This window comes from Crocodylus siamensis, chromosome 13 (genome assembly GCF_052110815.1).
Source record: "Crocodylus siamensis isolate JL-2025a chromosome 13, ASM5211081v1, whole genome shotgun sequence".
Lineage (NCBI taxonomy): Eukaryota > Metazoa > Chordata > Crocodylia > Crocodylidae > Crocodylus > Crocodylus siamensis.
The window spans coordinates 10,553,964-10,576,359 of record NC_143407.1 but is presented as its reverse complement, the minus strand read 5'-3'; the positions used below and the strand labels follow the sequence as shown (position 1 = coordinate 10,576,359).

The window sequence follows — 22,396 nt, the reverse complement described above, 5'->3', positions numbered from 1 at the left end:
TGCCTTCTGCTGTTATCGGCATGTTTGACATTGGCGTACGGAAATGATTTCCATCTTTTTTTGCTGTTCCCTATATTGCTGGATAAGAGCTACGTGATGTTACCTTTGCTTGGGGTCACCTTTCTCAGTGTTTGCCTCTGACTCTACAGTGTGATTCTGTGCTAATAACAGGCGACACTGGGGAGCTGGACCATCTCCGCAGGTAATGGTATGTGCGGTTTGACCCATTTCATAATTGCCACCAAATAGGAGGCAGCAAATACCCTAATCACATTTTGGCATTAGATGATATCACATTCTTTGTTTGCATTTCTGTTCTCTGCAATAGTGAAGGGCAGGCATAAGACTTCTTTTGCAGCCAAAGCCAACCAGGGTAACTGTGTGCCTGGGTACCTACCAGGGTGACTGTGTGCTCTGGGCAGAAGCAGGGCACAGGGCAGAAGTGGCCACATGTTACCAGGGATGCAGTCATCTGGCAGCAGCTGTTCATCTTACTGTGCCCCCTGTCAAAGCACTCCTGATTATCACAGGCACAATCTGCTTCAGCAAGTAACACGTGTGCTGTTCTTCAGTGCAATGTATTGATGTTGGAAACTGTATGCTATGGGGTTAGTCCTTGGTCAGCTGTTGTGGTGTTTGCAGAGTGATCTCCTATCATCAGATTGAGCTGGAATTTCTCCTGTAATCTGACTTCTTTTTTGGATGGAAAAGGAGGGTCAACCTGAGATCATAAAAGCAAGCAAGTTGTGTTCAACAGCCCCGCATCTGCAGCAATCTTTGTAGAAACAGAAGGATGAAGGTCTTGGTGGTTCTCTGTGCTCTTTTTGCCCTCTCTGAAGGCTTTACTAGGTATGTTGCTGTTTTACTGTTTTTTCTTGCTCTGCTGCTGCTGCTGCTAACCAGCTTGCTTTAAAAAAAAAGCATGTTGATAAAATGATCTCATGGTCCCTTCTGGCTCCCAGGTCATTTAATCTAACAACAGAGGGATAGGAAATGTAACAAGCTTAAACAGGGGAAGGAGGAAAGCTCTCTTTTCAGATGAGGTCTGGGAGGAGATGGGAAGTTATGAGAAGGACAAGGCCATTCCAAATGGAGAAGACACTTGTGCCGGCCGTAGTGAGACTATACCCATGCTTGATAAGAAGAGGAGTATTTCGAGCGATTAAAAATGTTGATTCCATCAGCCGAACAAGGAAACCCATTTCAAATGTCGTGGGAGTTGATGGCTTTAATGTAAACTGTTTCTCTTAGGCTCAGTGCACAAGAAAAGTCTGTTGCAGGACATTAGTGATTGGGGATCTTGGCTGTTGTTTTTTTTTTTTTTTGCACACAAGGATACCTTTGCAGAGAGGGAAGAAGACGAGGGAAATCCTGAGGCAAAAAGGCTTGCTGGAAGACTTCCTGAAGGAGCATCACTATGACATCGGCACCAAATATGCACGCTCGTTTGCTTCCCAGGGTGTCTACGAGCCACTCATGAACTACTTTGATGTGAGTTTATGCTCTGGAACAATTCATTCGTTGTATGGAGGAAAGTGCATTATCAGGGCTCTATCAACACAGACAAGCTAGGCACTTGCCTAGGGCCCTAAGTAAAGGAGGGGCCCAGTTGTTCTTATTTTACATATTAGTATTATTGAGTGAAAAAATTAAGATAACTATATAGTATAGGGGCCAACGAGTTTGTCTGCCTAGGGCCCACTACAGGGTTAATTCGGCCTTGTGCATTATGCTTGCTTTATAGGTTTCATGGGGATCCCAAGGCTGATGTATTTGATGGGTAGGTCTCTCTGTCAATATAGACCAAAGCCCCTATCACCACATTTTCTCACATACAAAATGACCTGGAATAAAATATGCACCCTGATTTTGAAAGGCAGACTGAAGGGAAAAGAAGACCTTTGCTTATAATAAGTAGTTGAATAGCAGCAGCGAACGAGCCCAGCCTGCTCCTTGTTCTGCCCCCTGTGCATGGGCAATTGGTGCCTCCTGAGTCTGGGGGGGCACCTGCAGAAGTGGTTGGCGGCAGAGATGGGGCTGGTGAGCACTCGCAGAAGCCACTGGCAGCATCGGGGCAGGAGACAGCCCTGTCAGGGGGTGCACATAACCCCCGTAGCATTGCTAGCAGTTGCCTGTGTCCCTCTGAGTCCAGATTTTACTTTCATTTCTGCTCAGTAACTGGCAGAAACTGCTTGTACCATGTTTCCCTCATATAAGTCACACCGCAATATTGAGCATGGGGTTTTGGGAAAAGGGGCTTGTTGTATGCAAGACAATACGGTATGTTTGTGTCTGGGAATCAGCTGTGGTTCACATGTTCTCCCTACTGCATTTACCTGTTCCTGTCCTGGTGGGATTGTCAACTGGATTGGACCCCGCAAGATGAGACCTTGCAAGTAGATTTGGCCTCAGGCACCAACCTCAAGCATCCATGGGTTACATGTGCAAGTCCTGCCATGCTACAGCAATGGCAGCACAGCTCTGTGCTCCTGGTGCTAAGGGCTTTTGTGCCCCCATCAAGAGCCCACTGAAGTCAGTAGAAAGGCTTCTGCTGGCTCCAGTGTCCTTTGGGCCAGGACCTTAGGGCTCCATTTAGGTACCAGCCATTTAAGTATCTAAATACATTTACAAAAATAAATGGACAAGATTTGTAGGCAGCTGGCTATATTTCCGAATGAAGTAAAATACATGCTCGTGCTATTGAAAGATTTGCAAGTGGTATGGAAAGGTTCATTTAGCTTTGAAGCAAAACTTTTTAGACTTTTTGCAGCAAAGACCAGTAGGGGTCATTGGCTGACTGTGATATTCCACCCTCCATCAAACCATGATGTTGTTCTTAGCACGGACTTGATCTTACATGGTTGTTTTTCAGACTCATGTTGGAAACTGTGTTCAGTGCTTGCAACAGTGACGAACAGTATCAGAAGAATGCTAATGGCTACAAAGAAGTGTTTGCATATGGAGCAGCCAACTTGTCTGAACCCAGTGAGACAACGGAAAACACAAGGGGAAAAGCCTTTTGAATTTGATTTTTCCCATGTTTCAACTACAGTTCTTCTGCCTTGTAGTCTAAAAACTGGAGGCAAGGCTCATTGCAGTGTGTGGCAATGTGCTCAGCGCAATGTCCAGCGCAGCTGCCCCATTTGCCCTACTCAAAAGCCGGCTCTGGGGTGGGGACTCAGTGGGGGCAACTACATGTGTGCTCTACTGCAGAGTTGACTAATTAGCTCTGCACTAAAGCGTCACTGTCTACACACACAACGCTATTGGACTGGAGTTAGCAAATTAACTCCGTTGTAAGATAGTACTGCCCAACACAAGTACTATCCTGCGGCAGAGTTATTTGGTGTGTCACAATGCACATGTAGATGGTGACCTGTGCTGGATGGGACACAAGAGTGCTACAGCCTGCCATTTAGCCCTACACTGTAGCACCCTTTGACCCAGCCAGCCCCTCTGCAGCATGTTGTGCCAGGGCAGAGCAGCTCCAGGCTGGCAGGCTGACTGGCAGGGGGCTGCACCACCTTGGGTCAATTTGCTGAGGGCCTGAATGCACATATAAACACTGCACCTGGGAGCAACAAACTGCAGCGTGAACTGTCCTGGAGTTTATTCAGCTGCACTAATTGCACCCACTGAGAGGAAAGCCTTGATTCAGGATCCCAACCAGCTACAGCCCAAGCTGCTTTGCCGTCTCAAACCTGAGACAGTTGCAGGTGTACAGCTTCAGTGCCTAGGAGCTTTAGGTCACTAATAGCAGCACTCCCAGAATTCAGGCACATGCAATCTGAGGCAGCAGCTGAGAAGGGGCTTTCCCACTGATAAGTTCGGACTAGGTGCCTGAAGTGAGATTTGTCCAGATGCTTACATCCTTTATTGGCTCTGGCCTTTGGTGCTTATTCCTGTGAGCATTTCGCATGCCTGAAGTGAAGTATTTTATATGTCGAAGACACATATTTGTATAATTAGCTGTGAGAATCACTGTTGTCTCTCTTACCTGAACAGACAGAGTACTATGGAACAATCTACATTGGGACCCCCCCCCAGGGATTCAATGTTGTATTTGATACCGGTTCATCCAACCTCTGGGTTCCCTCCGTCACCTGCCAGAGTTTGGCCTGCCGTAAGTAGTTGAATGTGTCCTCCCCCTCTACACTTCTCCTTTACTAGGCTGTGATGGAACAGATTGTGTGAGAGACCCTATATCTGCTACTCAGCACACCTGGCTTTAATGCCCATTTCAAACCTAACTCCCAGTGTGGCCCTCTGCCACTGGTTCTCAACATTTTTAGGCTCAAGGAATCCCACAGTAGGCTCAAGACGCTCCTCACAAAATGCCAACTCTTACTTTTCATTCATTTTTTTGACTACAGAAAAACACTAGAGCAATTCTTCTGTTGCAAGGAACTTAGATCTTAGAAAGGGTTAGTACACTGTGGATTATAACTGAAATCTCTGGGTTTACCCGGATAAGGTTTGCACACCTAACAGTGCTAACAATGTGTGGCACCCCATGGCCTTGGATCTCAAGGTGCTCCAGGATGCCTTGGAGAATTGTTCACATCTTGTGCTGCAAAGAGCCTCATGCTTAATTCTGCTCACAGTGCTAGTTGTCTTCTTTGTTTTAATGGGACTATCCATGCAAGTAAAGTTAAGCCCATGTGTAAGTGGAGCTGATGATACTGGGTGCGTCTACGTGTGCATTAATGCGCTTTTCATAATGCACGTTAAATTTAGGACCTTCAATGTGACATACTAAATCAATGAGTATTAGGCTGCCCTAATATGCACTACCAAAAGTGTGTGTTTTTAAAGTTGTGCTTAATGCATAGCAGCTTATTTCACTGCACAGTAGCATAATTGCATGTTTTTTAACGTAACTCTTAATGCGCAGTAAAATAGGCTGCTGCACATAAAGCACACATGTAGGCATGCCCAGTGGTTAAGACCTAAGGAACAGCACAGCAGGAGAGGGGGTCTGAAAGAATTGCTTCTCACTCGCCCTGAGACACTGCCCACAACTGTAGTCATCTGAGTGTTGGAGCTGGGTAAACCTTGTTATGTGCTGAGCTTTACCCTCTTCTTTATACTAGGGCTGGATGTTGACGCTTGTTCTAAATATTCTTTTGCAGAAAATCACAGGATGTTTAATGCATCAAAATCCTCCACCTACCAGAGTGCAGGATACAACATATCCATTCAATATGGCATGGGCAGCATGGCCGGAGTTGTGGGATCTGATATAGTGCTAGTAAGTACTAATATGGCAAAAAGGATATAGCCCTCCCCGTTATGTCAATGATTCACAAGTGGCATGGCACTACACAGCTTGCACCTGCTGGGGATCTCACTCTGGAGGAGACAATAAATGGTGACTCTCTGAATAAAGCCACTTAAGCCTTGGCTGTTATGCAAACAATGAAACACGCTTAGTTGTACCACTTGGCACGACTGCTCAGACCTTCAAAAGGACTTAGGTGCATAACTCCTGGCTAAGAGGTGGGAAACAGGCCCATTGCCCCAGGGACACATGCCATAGGGCATCCAATTTCCCAAGATGTCTCCTCTTCATGGGCGGGGTGTGGGGGGGTGGTATTTTGCCACTGTACAATACCCTTTTAAGGATGCAGCTCTATAAGCTCATCTCTTGCTCACCAATAGGTTTACAACAAGCAGCTTCCCTCTGTCCTGGCCATAGGCCCATGCAAAGTATACTCACAGTACAAGTATTTGCCTCTTTCACACCTCATGGGAGCACTGGCTTCTTTTGCTCCCTTCTCATATAACTCTCCACGGAGGTGGTGCCAGAAGTGAGTGGACAAACAATCGTAAAGGCCATCCACCCAGTGCTAAACCAGCATCTTTGCAATAGGCAGCTGGGGGAGGGGACCATTCTGCAAGCACATTACCCACTCTGCCATCCCCCAGAGCCCTGCCAATCTGTCTTTTCCTGGGGTGAATACCTCCAGTGAAGTCCCAACGCATCTTCAGGCATTGAGAGCTGTGAGCACTTTGAGGAGCAGATATATATCAGTTCTCTCAAGCCAGTTACCCACAGTAGGCACTGTGACTGTGTCTGGTCCCTCAGTGGTAGGGGAGATAGCTTGACTGGTCAGAGCTTCCCTAGAAGAGGAGTCAAAACCGGAGTAAATGACTCCATGAGTACTCAAGTTGTGTGTGTCTTTCCTGCTGTCACGATGCATAAAGCACAGAGCAGCAAAAACATCTTTTCTAAGGACAGTCTTATCTGCTCAGCATTGCTTTTATATAATATTTCCTTCAAATACTGATCAACTCAGTGGTTTCCTGGCCAGATAAGGAGCTAAAGAACTGACCCTTCTCTTTCCCAGCTCTCCACCTTCATCGACACAAACCAGCAGTTAGCACTGGCAACCAGCGAGCCAGGATTTGCTTTTGCCTACACTGATTTTGATGGGATCCTGGGCTTGGCCTATCCAGATATAGCTGTTGAAGGACTTATTCCTGTCTTTGACAACTTGATGATCAAGAATTTGGTGAAGCAGCACTTGTTTTCAGTGTATCTGGGTCGGTAAGTGACTTGCTAAACGTGGACGTGATGCATTTCCATAGGAGTGTGGTGGAAAATCTGGAACCAAGATCCTTTGGTTGCTCTCTGCTGCTGTTAGCTCCATTTTATAGATGCAAAGTCTCAGGCATTGAAAGGTGCAATGACTTGCCTACAGTCACCCATCAACAGTGGTAGAACCAGGAGTAGAGCCCTGCTCTCCCAACTTCCACGGTGGCGTACAGTCTGCAAGAACACATCGCCTCCGCATTGAAACAAAGTCCTGATCTCAGTCCATGGGATTTTACCAATGACTCTTTAGCAAGCAGTGATTATGGTGCTAGCCTGGGTTTCACCCTAGCCTGACTTGCTATGTGATCCGGGGCAAGACAATCTTCTTCTGTGTTCCTTTGGTTCTGGCTCTATAAAATGGGGATACTGCTGTTGAAAGCACTAGTGAAAAGTATCCTAGGAAAGCTAAATTATTCACTAGTTGTTATGATGTGTAATTGGTCACCTAAATCACAGTCTGCTGCCCCTGCTAAATGACTTAAAGGATTTTAAACAGAAGAATAGCAAATGGTGAAAAATGATTCATGGTTTTGCTCGTGGCAATATACTTAAATCAATTATTTGTCTGAAATGACTGAGTTAGAAACAAGTGTACATGTTTTCTCCTGTTTTTGAAGGAAAGCAATTGTTATTAAGAACAGTCCATTCCTGAGGCTGTACTTTGTTGGTAAAGGACTGTCTTTTTTAGTTTCTGTTTTTGTACAGCACCTGACACTGGTATTTCAACTAATTATATGCATTCCTCATTTTTAGAAAGGTATTTGGTAGTATGCTCATTTTTGGTGGAATTGATGAATCCTACTTTACTGGCCCTATCCACTGGATCCCTGTCTCTTACCAGGGCTATTGGCAGATCTCAATGGACAGGTATGTAACAAACAAAGGTAATTAAATAACTATGATACTCTTTGGTACACTTCCACAATTGCAATTATAAATCCAAAGCTCATTTTTCCTCCATTAGTACCTGACTCACATTGACTTTAGGAGTCAGGATGTCAGTGGTGTCAAACCCCATTAGGCCTTAATGTAAATCCTGTTAGGTGCAATGTGCATCCCTCGGTGTCTAAATACCTTTGTAAATTTGGCCCCAGGCCCCATCTGCCTGGAACTTAGGAAACCAATCTGTTCCCAACCTTTGCACTGATTGGCAGGGTGACCCTGATGATGTCACTTCACATCCCTATAGACTTTTACAATAATCATTATAAAGATCTTCTGCTATCATCTCCATTACAGATATGTGGTAGAAGAGACAGGACACATGTAAGGTTGGACTGGGGTGTGGGCAGTCAGTCCAAGGGGACATGCTAGAGCAGGAGTTACCATAGACAGCACTGACGTCAAGTCAGGTATCAGTCATTGGCAGCCATTGGTCTCAGGAGACCATGAGGGTTGCACCCTGGGTAGGTTACTGGGTACCACCACAGCTTCTTGAGTGGCTGAGGAGTCCAATGCAAGACAGGCAGATCCTTCAGGAAGTTGCACATACAAACTCGATTGAGCTTGCACTGGCATGCTGAGTACTGGCCTCTAATTCCTCTTCTCTAGCTCATCATGGACCCTTGCCATCTTGAAGTGATATAGCCCCTGCTTCACAGAGGCTTTCCACACACAGCGGTCTGAAGCAATTTATTCCCAAACTGGGTATCAGCCTGAGTCCAAAGCAACCAGACAGAGTTGTAATGAGATCAGGCCCAAAGAAGACCCTTGGTTGTACCATTAAGTCCAAGCCAAGGACAGGACCACTCAGCAACAGGCAAGACAGGAACGCCAGTCCAAGATGGGATCAGGCAGGCATAGCGGTAGGGACAGACAGGACATAGAGAAGGATCAAGGCAGGAGTGAGGCACAGGTTCAGGCAGTGCAATGTACTGGCTCAGGTGAGGCAGGATTCAGGATCTAGGCGAAAGCAAGCAGTCGGGCAGGTTAGCGAGGTTCCAAGCAGCCCAGGAGACACAGACAGGCAGTCTAGGTGCTCAGACAGCTGTCAGCTGGGAGGTCTGAGCTTATGAAGGCCAGTGTGGGTGGCACCTCCTCCTGAGGGCCCTGGCGATCACCCAGTCAGGGCCCTGATCACCTCCAGCTGGAGCTTGGAGTTGGATCAGCCCCAGCTGAGCATGGACCAGTTCCAGATCCTCAACTTGTATGAATTGCCAGAGTTCAATTATCCAAAGAGTTGGACTGGAATCTGGGTCAATTTTTGTTGGGGCTGTTGCTAACCTTAGTGGGTGTGGGAAGGCTCCTCTTGACTTCATTGGGCTTTGGATTGCATCCTTCATGCTATGACAGTTGAGCATGGCCACCTCCCCTTGCGGGGTCTGCTCCCTACTGGGGTCTCTGGCGCGCCAGCTGGAGGAGCTCCGGGCCACAGTCCAGAGACTGCGTGCCATCAGGGACTGCAAGCAGGAGATTGACTCCTACTGCCAGGCCCTTCTCCCCTGGGAGCCGCAGGGGAGAGCACTGTCTCCCTCCAGGACTAAGGAGGACTCTGGGACCTCCCGCTCTGCCCAGTCAGGGGCATGGACCAAGGTGGTCAAGGGCCCCAAGGCCCGCCGCACCAAGGCCCCTCCCTCGCCGGAGCTTAGCAACAGGTTCGCACCTCTTGCAGCCCCGGCAGAGTCTGCTCCGTTGCCGGCTCCCGCAGGCAACCCAGGCTCGACCGCAGCTACTGCCCCTGCTCTCCCCAAGTCAAAGCGAAAGGTGTTTGTTGTGGGAGACTCCATCCTGAGGGGGACCGAGGGGGCAATCTGCTGCCCCGACCCCTTAGCCCGGGAAGTCTGCTGCTTCCTGGGGGCCTGCATCCGAGACATTGCGGAGAGGATCCCGCAGCTCCTCCGGCCCACAGACCACTACCCCATGCTCCTTATTCACGTGGGCACCAATGACATGGCTCGGAGCACCCCCAGCCAGGTCATGAGGTGCTACAGGGAGTTGGGAGCGGGGCTTAGGGGTCTGGGAGCTCAGGTGGTGTTTTCGTCCATCCTCCCAGTCTCGGGCTATGGCTGAGGAGGGAGAGGAGGATCCACACAGTCAACCAAAGACTGCGGTGTTGGTGTCATCGGGAAGGCTTTGGCTTCCATGACCACAGCCCGCTCTTTGGCAAGAGAGGCAGTGAGCTGCTGGGAAGAGATGGCCTCCACCTCTCTCCCCTGGGGATGAGGCTCTTCTCAGCCAGGCTGGCTGACCTGCTCCACCGGGATTTAAACTAAGCCCGCTGGGGGATGGGGGGACTACTGCCAGTGCTGGCCAGCAGAGCGACCCTTGCAAAGCCACTGGACGAAGGCACTTAAGGGAGACCGCCCCTGCCCCAGCCCTGGCACAATCTGTGGGCAAGGCAAGAGCCCCCAAGGGCACACTTGCCTGCCTGTACACTAATGCCAGGAGCCTGGGCAACAAGCAGGACGAGCTCGTCCTCCTGCTCAGTGGAAAGAAATATGATGTCATTGGGATAACGGAGACCTGGTGGGACTCCACCCATGACTGGACCATGGGTATAGAGGGCTATACCCTGTACAGGAGGGATCGTGTTGACAAAAGGGGCGGGGGTGTAGCTCTCTATGTCAAGGAAATCTACATGTCCCTGCAAGCTGATGTTGGCAACCGGCATGGACAGCTAGAGACCCTCTGGGTAAAAATTCGTGGGGAATACGGCACAGGAGACACAACAGTGGGAGTCTACTACAGACCTCCCACTCAAAGTCCTGAGCTTGACCAGGAGTTCGCCCGGGAACTGACTGAGGCCGCTTGCTCCAGGACCTTGGTTGTCATGGGTGACTTCAATTACCCGGACATCTCCTGGGAAGATCACTCAGCAAAATCCGAGCGGTCGCAAAGCTTTCTCTTGTGCATGGATGACCTCTACCTGACTCAAGAAGTCTACGGGCCAACGAGAGGCAAAGTGCTGCTCGACCTGGCACTGGCTATGGGGGACGACCTAATCGGCGACCTAGTGATCGATGGGAAGCTGGGTGACAGCAACCACGAGCTGATCACTTTCACCATCCGCCGTAAAGCTGGCAAGTCAGTCAGCAACACAGAAATCCTTGACTTCAGAAAAGCCAACTTTGACAAGCTCAAGAGGCTCGTCAGTCAGGCCCTCAGGGACCATGACCCCAGGGAGATGGGAGTTCAAGAAGAGTGGTTGCTTCTCAAGGAAGTGATCCTCAATGCACAAGCTAAATCTATCCCAACACGGAGGAAAGGCAGCAAGAAGGCACAGCAGCCCCCCTGGCTCTCCAGGGACCTAGCGGACCTCCTGTGGCTAAAAAGGAAAGCCTACAAAGGATGGAGGACGGGATTCACCTCCAAGGAGGATTACTCCGCACTGGTCCGGTCCTGCAGGGAGCAAACCAGGAAAGCCAAGGCTGCAACTGAACTCCAACTAGCTTCAGGCATCAAGGACAACAAAAAATCCTTTTTCAGATATGTGGGGAGCCGGAGGAAAAGCAAGGGCAATGTTGGACCCCTGCTAAACCAGATGGGGCAACTGACAACTGATGCCCAGGAAAAAGCCAACCTATTAAATAGGTACTTTGCGTCAGTCTTTCATCAGTCCCATGGGGCGCCCATGCCTGCTATGGGACAGGGAGATCCGGGTGATGGGGATCCCCTACCCTCCATAAATGCTGACCTCGTGAAGGAACACCTTGAGAAGCTGGACACCTTCAAGTCAGCCGGCCCTGACAATCTGCACCCCAGGGTACTCAAGGAGCTGGCGAGCGTCATAGCCCAGCCCCTAGCACGGGTCTTTGAAAGCTCCAGGCACTCTGGTGTAGTGCCCGAAGACTGGAAGAAGGCCAATGTGGTGCCGATCTTCAAGAAAGGGAGGAGAGTGGATCCGGCTAACTACAGGCCCATTAGCCTGACTTCTATCTTGGGGAAGATCCTAGAAAAGTTTATTAAGGAGGCCATCCTTGAGGGACTGGCCCAGGCTAACATCCTAAGGGATAGCCAGCACGGGTTTGTTGTGGGTAGGTCTTGTTTGACCAATCTCATTTCTTTCTATGACCAGGTGACCTATCACCTGGACAAGGGAGAAGAGGTTGATGTCATATATCTTGACTTCAAAAAAGCTTTTGATCTAGTATCCCATGATCACCTCTTGGCCAAACTGGCCAGTTGTGGCCTTGGCTCCACCACGATCCACTGGCTGGGAAACTGGCTCCGTGGTTGGACCCAGAGGGTTGTTATTGATGGCAGTCATTCATTGTGGTGCCCTGTGACCAGTGGGGTCCCTCAAGGCTCTGTCCTGGGACCCATCCTGTTCAACATCTTCATTAACGATGTGGACATTGGAGTCAGGAGTGGACTGGCCAAGTTTGCCGATGACACCAAACTTTGGGGCAAAGCATCCACGCCAGAAGATAGGCGGGTGATCCAGGCTGACCTGGACAAGCTCAGCAAATGGGCAGACGAGAACCTGATGGTGTTCAACACCGAAAAATGCAAGGTTCTCCACCTTGGGAGGAAAAACCTGCAGCACCCTTATAGGCTCGGCAGTGCTACGTTGGATAGCACTACGGAAGAAAGAGACTTGGGGGTCATCACTGACCACAAGATGGACATGAGCCTGCAATGCGATGCTGCGGCTAGTAAAGCGACCAAAACGCTGGCGTGCATCCATAGATGCTTCTCGAGCAAATCCCGGGACGTCATTCTCCCCTTCTACTCGGCCTTGGTGAGGCCGCAGCTGGAGTACTGCATCCAGTTTTGGGCTCCACAATTCAAAAAGGATGTGGAGAAGCTTGAGAGAGTCCAGAGGAGAGCCACGCGCATGATCAGAGGTCAGGAAAACAGATCTTACGATGACAGGCTGAGAGCCATGGGACTCTTTAGCCTGGAAAAGCGTAGGCTCAGGGGTGATCTGATGGCCACCTATAAATTTATCAAGGGTGCTCACCAGGATCTGGGGGAACGTTTGTTCACCAGAGCGCCCCAAGGGATGACGAGGTCGAACGGTCACAAACTCCTGCAAGACCGTTTCAGGCTGGACATAAGGAAGAATTTCTTTACTATCCGAGCCCCCGAGGTCTGGAACAGTCTGCCAGCGGAGGTGGTTCAAGCACCTACACTGAACACCTTCAAGAGCAAATTGGATGCTTATCTTGCTGGGATCCTATGCCCCCAGCTGACTTCCTGCCCTTTGGGCAGGGGGCTGGACTCGATGATCTCCCGAGGTCCCTTCCAGCCCTAATGTCTATGAAATCTATGAAATCTATGACTGTATGGAGGCCAGGCTCCTGGAGTCTTTGTTCTGGAAGACATCACGATTAAGTCAATGAGAGCTGGCTGAAGTAAGGACAGTGCATTTACTGAGTTGGCCACTCAAGGCCTGAGCCTGAGAAAGTAATGCTGCTTGTTTTATTGTTAAGGTCTAACATTTTACAGCCTCCTGTGCATTTTTGCTATTTCACATTCAAGCACCTTATTTATGTTTTCAATCATTCAGCATCATTGTGAATGGCAAGGTGATCACCTGTGAATCTGGCTGCCAAGCTATTGTTGATACTGGCACTTCTCTCTTGGCTGGGCCTGCATCAGAGGTCAACAACCTACAGAAAGTCATTGGAGCTACTCCGATACAGTACGGCGAGGTGAGAGTCCTTGTGGGAGCCTGTTGTCACACCGCCCCCTGCACTCAAAGGGTTTCAGTCCCTGGGACATTCCCAGCAGAGCCTGCAGGCTCGGCCTCACTCCACTTCCTGAGCTTTGGCTTTACTAATAATTCAGAAAAAGCAACAGTGCAAAAGCCTGAGGGTCTTGGTTGGTCCTCGGGTTTCCTGTGCGACCTTCTCTGTTCTAGTTCCCTACTTCCTACTGGTCCAAATAACTACTTTATTTCAGATGGGGCCGTGACAGCAAAATGATTTGTATGTCTTACAACAGCTCCAGAGACATGAGTTTGAGCCCCGAGCTGGACTTGCACTGAAAGCTGCCCCTAGCTGACCCAGCTGTACACAGGGCTTGGTCAGTGTGGGAAGGCAAAGGCCACGTAACTCCCAAGTGTCCAGTTGGCTATCAAAACTGGCAAGTACTAGCCCAACATGGCCATTAGGCTTGTTCATACCTTTGATTTATTCTGGATTAACTCATATGTGGGGATAAACAATAAGGCTTTAGGTATGAGGGGAAAAAGCTTATTCCATTACATCATGTAATGCTATAAAGGTCTTAGGAGTTACATTAACATAACTAGGGGAGAAAATTTATCCTAAACTAGCTTTGGGCACTATCCTGGCTGACTCCAGGGCTTGACATTTGTGAGAGGGAGAGGACAGGGGGCTGGAAGCTCTGGATTTATTTTATTACAACTGTTATATGAATAGTTAATTATTTCTTTTTGGGATGATCAGTCCTTTCTCTTGGACGGGATCAGTCAGGATGATGCGCTAGTGGTGGTCTGGTTTGGTCATCCATGGAATTAACAAACAGAAAGTGGGTAATTATTAAGGCTTTTATACATATGAATCAATAATCATCTTAGATGTGGTTGATCTCTACAGAAAACCAATGCTGTCTTCAACCAAATGTCTGCCTAATTTAAAGCCAAAACAACCTAAATCCAAACTCTACCTAGTTCCATCTATTTCTCAGCAGTGACAATGGGACCAAATTAAATCCTGTTCTCATTGGGCAGGTCTACACATCACTGTGCTTTAGTACATCCTTTTGGAAGAACTAAAGCACAATGCAGTAACTTCCTGTACTGCACCATGCATGAAACACATCTAGATTTTGCTGCTACTTTGCTGTAGTGATGGACTAAAACTGGGGAGCCTGCCACTATTGCAAAGTTGCTGCTGATCATGCGTAGACTCTTGCGATCAATATGTTGCTATACTATACCATATGGTGACGTAGCACATAACTCTGGCGACGTAGGGCGATGTGTAGATGCAGACTTTAGGTTTCTATAATTTACTGTTCTCAAAGCATTCAGCCCTGACTTCTTGTTACAGATATTGGATTCGAGGGTGGTCTCCCATCCAAGTACTACTCACACCCCAGACCACTTAGCTTCTGAGGCTGTCCCTTTACTCTTTTTTGCTTTGTAAAATGGCCATGTTGTTTCTTTCGTAACTGGATTCTCTCTCTTTTTTCTTTTTTTTTTGTCTTCTGTAGTATAAGATCAACTGCAATGACATTCCCAGCCTGCCTGATATCATCTTTGTAATCAATGGGATCCAGTTCCCTCTGCCTCCTTCAGCCTACACTGAGCAGGTATGATACGGAGCCTTTCTTCATGGGACACGATAGCACGGTGGGGCACAGCTAAACGGACTGGGTTCAGTCTCTGCTCAGCTTCCCCTTCTCGTTGCACAGCTGCTCAGGGGGAAGGGGTTGGGGAACAGAGCAAAGGCTTATGGGAAAGCTTTGGGGATAGGGAGCTGGGGATCCAAAGGCTAATGAAATCAGTAGAAAGACTGACATCAGGAGGCTTTGTATCAGCTTTCCTAGGAGAGGTCTGAAGTACTGCCTGAGGAGTGTATTAGCAGTATCCTATGTAAGACAGGCAGCAGGGTTATTCTTCTCAGCTCAGTGGTGATGAGATATGAGTAGCAGTGTTCTCCAGGGAGGAAGGACAAGAAAGAACTGGCCTAATTTGAAGAAAAGAAGATTTGACTTGGATAGCTGGAAACATCCTCTACCTAAAGAAGTGCACTAGAACAGGCTACCTACAGATGCTGTGAGAGCTCCTTCATTTAAGGTTTTAAGACTAGGTTAGACAAACAGCCATTGAGGCTAGCCTTCATTTAGTCTTACCCTGCCTTGGGGCAGATGGTTCACTCTTGATGCTCTGCTCTACTATATTTTTAAGGCTCTAAATCCCTGTTGGTATACCAGCCACAATGGCTCTGCCAGCTCACTAGATCAGGGGTTGGCAACCTATGGCCTGTGGGCTACGATCGGCCTGTGGAGCTACGGGAACCTGCCCGTGGAGCTGGGGGGCTTTGGTGGGATTCTGCTGGCAGAGGGGCTTTGCCCATGCCATGGCCAGGCGGTGGGAGCTTCTGCTGTGCCACAGCAAGGGGAAGCAACTGGTATCCTAGCACCAGCCTGTGTCAGACCCAAGCTGGGTCATTCCAGCCGGCTGCTAAAAAATATTGCCAATTGCTGCTCTTGTTGGAGCCAGTGACAGGATTTTTCCCTGTAAAACTTGACTAAATAAAGCTGTTGGGAATGGCAGTGAAAGAACCAACTCCTCTGTGTAACAGAGAACAGGGTGTGCTCTTTTACTCAAAGGGGCATGAGCAAACAGCGGAGCAGCTTGAAGGTGGCTGCACTCCCAGTCATGCACAATGACCTGATTGGGCCCAGGGCCCAGCTGTTTATTATAAGAACAGGGCTGTGAGCAGTGTAGCCAGCAGTTTGCTGCCAGCACCCAGCAGAGAGAGTATCATGTGGCTGGAGCTGCTGCTCATGACATCTTGGAGGTATAGGGCAGGAACTATGGCAATGACTGGAAGTTCCTGGTCCTGGGGCATGACTGAAAACTACACCCTGCTGCAGTTGTATGGTGTGGTGGGATTGCCAGTGGTGGGGCAGTCTCCAGGAAATGCCACACCTGTGCCTCCCCAGTGAAGGGCGAGTATGGGGCACCAAAAAGCCTCAACTCCTGCTGCTTGTGGGTTACCCCATGGAGGAGAAAGGCTAGGGGAGCACACCCCAAAGACAAAGCAAGGGCTTAGGCTCACAATGAGGCCTGTGACAGGGCCCAGGTCATGTGAAGGGACCTGAGGTAGCCCCCAGGCTCACAGCAAGTCCTGAGGTGTATGAAGGAGCCAGATGAGAGGTTCCAGTCGAGTGGGGCCATGAGCCTTTGAGAGAGCTGGGTAGGAGGCTCCTTAGGCGAGGGGGCTGAGTACCAGTGTCAGGCAAGGGGAAAGAGGTTCAAGCAGATTGAAGCCCAGTGTCGGTCAGAGGATAAAGCTCCAGTGTGGGGGCATGAGGGGACCAAGAGGGTCCCAAGCTCAGCAGGGAGATCAAGGAAAAGAGAGGGGCTGGGAGCCCCGAGTGAGTGAGATTGAGAGCCTAGTATGAGGGCACAGGGATTGAGACCCTAGTATAAGGGGATGGGAGTGAGAGTCCCAACGCAAGGAACTGGAGTGTAGGTACTAGTGTGAGGACACTGGATTATAGGTGGGTGTTAGGCCATGGATGCCATCTGTGAAGCATGGGGCATGGTATAAGGGAAGGTTCGGAGCCGTGTATAGGCCCTTGGCATCAGGGCAAATAAATGGGCAGCCTTCCTCCTTGTTTTCAACTTTATACTGGTTTCATCAAAGGCAGGTGAGACAGGCGGGTGGTTGGCCTTAAAACAAGCAGGTGGGCCAACGTTCAGCCTGGCCCTGGGATGCCCATTTGTTATACTCTGGAAACAAATAAGACTTACTAACCAATTATTTTCATGTTTGGTTTTGTGTGGTTCAAATCTAGGTTGGCCAAGGAGACTGCAATAGTAGTTTCCAGGCCACGGCTAGCTACCTGTGGATCTTGGGAGATGTATTCATCCGGGAGTACTACAGCATCTTTGACAGGGAAAACAACCGGGTTGGTTTGGCCAAGTCTGTTTAGACAGCAGCCAGCAGCGGGTGCTACGATCCATCCTGCAATCAATTGACCATAATTATGTTTTACCAGAGAGTAAAACCTTAGTACCATGTGATATCTCTGTAAACTCTTGCTCTGGTATACAGTTGATAAAATTCTTATCAAGAAATAAAGAAAACAGGAATAATTCAGAATTGTTGACCACACATTTATTTGTATACAAAATAAGCTACTAAACACTTCCCAGTTCAAACTGCTACACATACCCACCACTCCGTAACACAGCCACATTATATTCCCCTTACTCTTCCTACCGTACTTCCAACCGTACATGTAAACCTTGCTCTGACTGCTCCTCCCTCACTGTTACCCCCCACTTTTGATTCCATGATCAAAAGTGGTTTCTCAAATAAAGAAGTAGAAAGTACCTTCTTTTCTGCTCTCAGACTTTCAGGAATTATTTTTCAGACCTGGGAAATTTCACATGGTGTATCTATTAGCCATCATCCAGTATAGTGCCTGGATTCTGGATCTGGCATACTTATAATGAGGCAATGTGCACTGAAATGAGAATAGAAAATATTCTGTAAAGCAAAGAACAAAAGATCATCCCTGCCCCCACCCCCAAACCCCCAGATCTCACATATCACTCCAAATGTCAAGACAAAAAATCTGATTCTGGATTGATATTTGTGCACAAAAGATCATTCCTGCACCCCGCACCCCACCCTGATCTTGCTTATCGCTCCATTTCTGGACTGAAATTTGTGCCTTGAGGAAAATCTCCAAGGAATACCATAAGAGAAGTCTCAAAATTAGACGAAGAAGAACCTGGTTGAATTAAGCTTTAAGGAACGCATGCAGGTCCTTCTCAAGCTAAATCTGAACTAAACTGCTTCTGCACAGGGGAAAGGTTGGGCAATCAGGACTTCATAGCTCCCGTCTCACGAAGTGGCACAGTTTTGCCTGATGGCTCTACATCCACCATCTCAAGGCATTATCACTCAAAGGTTGGGGAACAGAGACATTATTTGATGATGCAGGAGCTTTAAGGGAATCAGGCACACAGGGTGTGCCATCCTACTTCCACTGCGTCAGACCAGGGGAGGCAAAAAGACTTGAAGATTACTCCCATTGCATATTCTGTGGCTCAGATGGGTTAGTCTTTTGCCAAAAATCCTAAAATAGAAAGAAACAGATGTGAAGCTTGAAATAGGCTGTGGAAATAGGTCTCTCAAATGCTGACATGAGCTTTTACACAGAAGCATCACAAAACAGGCATGAGAGCAAGGACCTGGCTTTTCTAGTCTCCCATGCCACTGAACGGCTACTTGTAGCGTTCTGAATGCAAGAGAACATCCATTGAGACCATTGATGAAGGAAATCTTCAATAGCCCTCAAAATTTTGATGGATTTTTGTTGTTTTTATAGAAATGTTCATAGCCATGCACAAACACCTTTTGCATACAATGTGTTCCTTTTTCTTATTTACTTATTAAACCAGCCATCTGGGTGGCCAAACGGCATCTCTTCACTGCACCACAATGCTCTCGAGGCTATAGTCAAAGAAGACAGACTGTGCAGGTTGGTAATGGGGCAATGGGACAGGTCAGTTAAATCCCCAGCATCAAGGGAGGAGAGTGGCTGCAGTGGTTTGAGGAGACCTCAGCTCTGTTCCTGGATCTGCTACGTATGCCTTGTGGACTGTGAGCAAGTCATGTGATCTTTCTGCATCTCAGACCCCTGGCAGATGTTCATTTAATAGCATGAGATCTGATCCTAGACCCCAACACTTGCCCATCCTTGCCATGCCATGCAACACACGTATGGCTGAACATGTGATTCTGGGATCAGGGATCACATCACAATGATACCCTTTCTATTGCCAGAATAGGTTAGAGTCTGGGATCACCTGAACTAGGAAGTTCACAGTCAGGCATTGGCAGCCCTGCATGTAGGGCTGTGCTTGCCTAGCTCTGCAAGTGCCACAGAGGGGTAAGTTCCCAAGCTCAGCTTTGAACTTACTCTCTGTGGGGGGGAGATGACCAGCTCTCCCCTCTGCCCCCAGTTGCAGGCCCTCTGGCAGCTCCATTTGGATACTCTGAGCTGATTGTTATTAGCATGAAGAGAGGGCAGCCTGGTGTTCCCAACCAGCAAGGGCATTCTCAGCTGGCTCCCCTCCCAACGCTGAAAGTTGTCTGACTGGTCAATTGTCAGCATGGGGAGTGACGGGATGGTGTGCAGCAGCCTGGGGTGCCACACATTCAATACAAGGTGCAATGCAAATCGGCCCCAAAGAGGTCTTAATTGTATGTGAACCATCTTTGTGGCTTGTTTCTCATTTTATTGCACAGTTACTTGAGTGAATGTGTGGCAGGGTTACTTTTTTATAGCGTGCAGGGCAGAAAACAGTGTTACCACTTGGCCTCATATAATCAGAAAGCATAAAAAAGACAACTCCAATATGTTCACAGATTCATGCTGCTAAAATCACAGAGGTAAGTGTTGGGCACTCCTTTCTAAAAGATTCAAAGCCCCATTGTTAGTGCTCTACATGGGGATGGAGCTCTCTTGGACTCAGCTATGCACCTCCTCCAGCACTCCCAGGGGTGCTGGTCTCAAGCGTGCCCAGCCTACCTGCTCCTGCTCTGCTTGGCCAGACCCGGAAAGGAGTCAGGGAAGCTGGACTGCTCCAGAGATCTTTGTCTCTGCTGTGATTGAGAGCAGTGGCAGGGGGGGCGACCTCAGCACAAGTTCCCAACTCCCATCCCAGGCTTGGCATGCAAGGAGCTGGAACAGATGGATGTGAGTGCTTGAGACCAGCATGCCTGGGAGCACCATGGAAGCTGTATTGTTTGCTCCTGGGAAACTTTTAAATGAAAGATGCTGCAGAAAGGCAGAGCATCTACCTACCTCATGGGGGTCAGGCTGATTTTAGATAAATAGACCTGGATAATCTGTCCCTGCAGACACTACAAGATTGGAGCAGGGAATCCCAGAGGAACTCACGTTTTGAAGTTGGGTGTGTGTGTTCCCCCTCTACTTTCTGCCCATTACTTACCTTAACCTCCATGTTTCAGGGAAAAGAAAAGGGGTAGAAATGGGGAGTCAGGGAGTGTCTGAGTGAAGGAAGGCAAATGTCTCCAAGCTGAAAATGGTATATTTTTATTTTCAAAAAATGTAAAAGTAAAAGCTGCATTTCAGGGAAAAGGAGAAAAACATGTCAGTGCAAATGTTTTACTTATAGGAAAAAAAGATCAAATACCTGTTCCAAAATAATATGATTTGTTAAAACATGTTTAAAAAAAGAACATGTTGGAAAGGCTGCAACTAGCAACCAGCTCTGATTGTGAGTAATTCTTTGGCTAAAGACCCTGGAACAGCACAGGATTAGAGGCCAGAGGCCAGTTTATAAGGACCACCTTAACAGTGGCATTTTCAGGATTCAGAGTGTTTCCTTTCACCAACTCTGGCCCCCACAGGAGTCCTGGGCCTGTTTAGTAGCCCTCAGTCATGGTGGAGGGTAGTGGTGTTGTCCTTAGAGCCACTCAGAAATGTTCTGGGCAGGAAAACCTCATTTCATTAAGCGCAAAATGTTGCTTTTGAAATATCTCAGGTGCGATGAACTTTTGCCAAATCCAAGATAGGATCCCAGTGATGTCTCTGGCACCATAGCAGTCCAACTGAGGAGTCTACTATAGAGCTAGAAATTCTGGTGGTGACCCTGGATCTGGGAGGTCTGCCAAGTAGATTTGTCCTTGACCCGGAGTGCCAGGAAGCAGAGATCTCCAGGCTTCTCCTGGGGTTGGAAGTGGGCCTACCAGTGAGACTGCCCTGGAGCTAGCAATACTCCATTCTGGTGTCCCATGCCCTGGGGCACTTCTCCTGATGGCTCTGCTTCAGACCTGGAGATACTGAAAGCAGACGGACCCAAACCTGGCCAGTTGAGGACCATGGAGAGCTCCAGGTGTGCCTCCTTTCACCTCCCAGGGTGCATGCGTCTACGTGAGACACTTTACTGTGAAGTCTAGCTAATTACTGCTGGTAAGCATCTACATCTACACATGAGGATGCTAACTATGCAGTAATTGGCTCTAATTGTAAGTAAATATGCTACATGCAAATGCAGATTTACTCATGATTAGTAACTGCACAGTAGTGCATGTGTAGACCCCGACCAGGAGCAAATGTGCTCCCAGGCAGCAGGGGGTGGGTGATTGCTCTCTACCCCAGGAGCTGCCTGCTGCTGGGGCGGATTCTACCACCACAGCCCAGCTGACTTACAGAAGTCGGGGGGAGCCCACTCTTCAGCTCACTTAGCCTTCTCTTTTCTGCTCAGAAAAATGCTGTAAATTGGGCATCTGTTGCTTTTATCCCAAGGAAAGCCAAATTAGTACACATGCATGTCTACACCCTCAGTAACATGGCCCATCAAATGCCAACAGCAGGTGGAGATTTTCCTCTCAAGCTACAGTTTTTGCAGCATAACAATGTAGGAGTTTCAGCCCTTTGATTACTGTGATGTGACAAGTGATAGATATGCAATATAGTACCAAATATGAGACACTGATTGACCACTGAGTTTTTACATATATTAGCTAAGCAGCCACCCTGGTTTGGGAAAACAGCCTCACAATCACCTACCCTCCTACTGTTCAAACCTCTCCAGCTTCTATCCTACCTTGCAGTCCTCTGTGCTGCAGAATGGAAACAGACTGACATCTGCACCTCCTCCTGACTTTGGAAATGCCCAGGGCAGGCCCAGGTACCCACCTACATGGCACAGTCTACAGAAGTCAATTTATTAATCACTGCTCGACCTTTGCTAACTACATTGGAGTCACCATCCATGTCTACACGTGCAGTTAACACCCGGCAATAAACTTTGGCACATATTGGGATGTTTGAACATGCACCCAGGACTACAGTATGTTGACCCAAGTTGGAGCAGGCCCATCTGGCAGAGGTCCCCAAGAGGGTCAGCCTGCCAGCCCAAGGCTGGTGCACAAGGATGCTTGAGTGTAGTACTCCACTGTAGATACAAGTAATATCCTGTGACGGAGTTTATTAGTTTACTGAGGCCTAATAGGGCCGCATGTGTAGATGCAGAGATGTTTACTGCTGAGCTAATTAGTCAGCTCCATGATAAACTTTGCCTGTAGACACACACAGAGGAAATAGAAAAAGAAAAGCTGGGTAAGTCAGGGGACAAATGCTGGGCTATGCAGTAGAGACGGGGCAGGT

The 22,396-nt window shown here is 48.4% G+C and overlaps 1 protein-coding gene across 1 annotated transcript; it reads left to right on the top strand.

Moving 5' to 3' along the window:
• The first annotated feature begins 793 nt into the window (after positions 1-793).
• Positions 794-17,176, top strand: LOC149853893 (embryonic pepsinogen-like). Its single transcript, XM_090025522.1, has 9 exons — positions 794-849; positions 1,335-1,491; positions 4,006-4,123; positions 5,133-5,251; positions 6,351-6,550; positions 7,352-7,465; positions 13,050-13,194; positions 14,723-14,821; positions 17,039-17,176. Exons 1-9 carry the CDS (start codon positions 794-796, stop codon positions 17,174-17,176), a joined length of 1,146 nt encoding a protein of 381 aa, XP_089881648.1.
• The last annotated feature ends 5,220 nt before the right edge of the window (positions 17,177-22,396 follow it).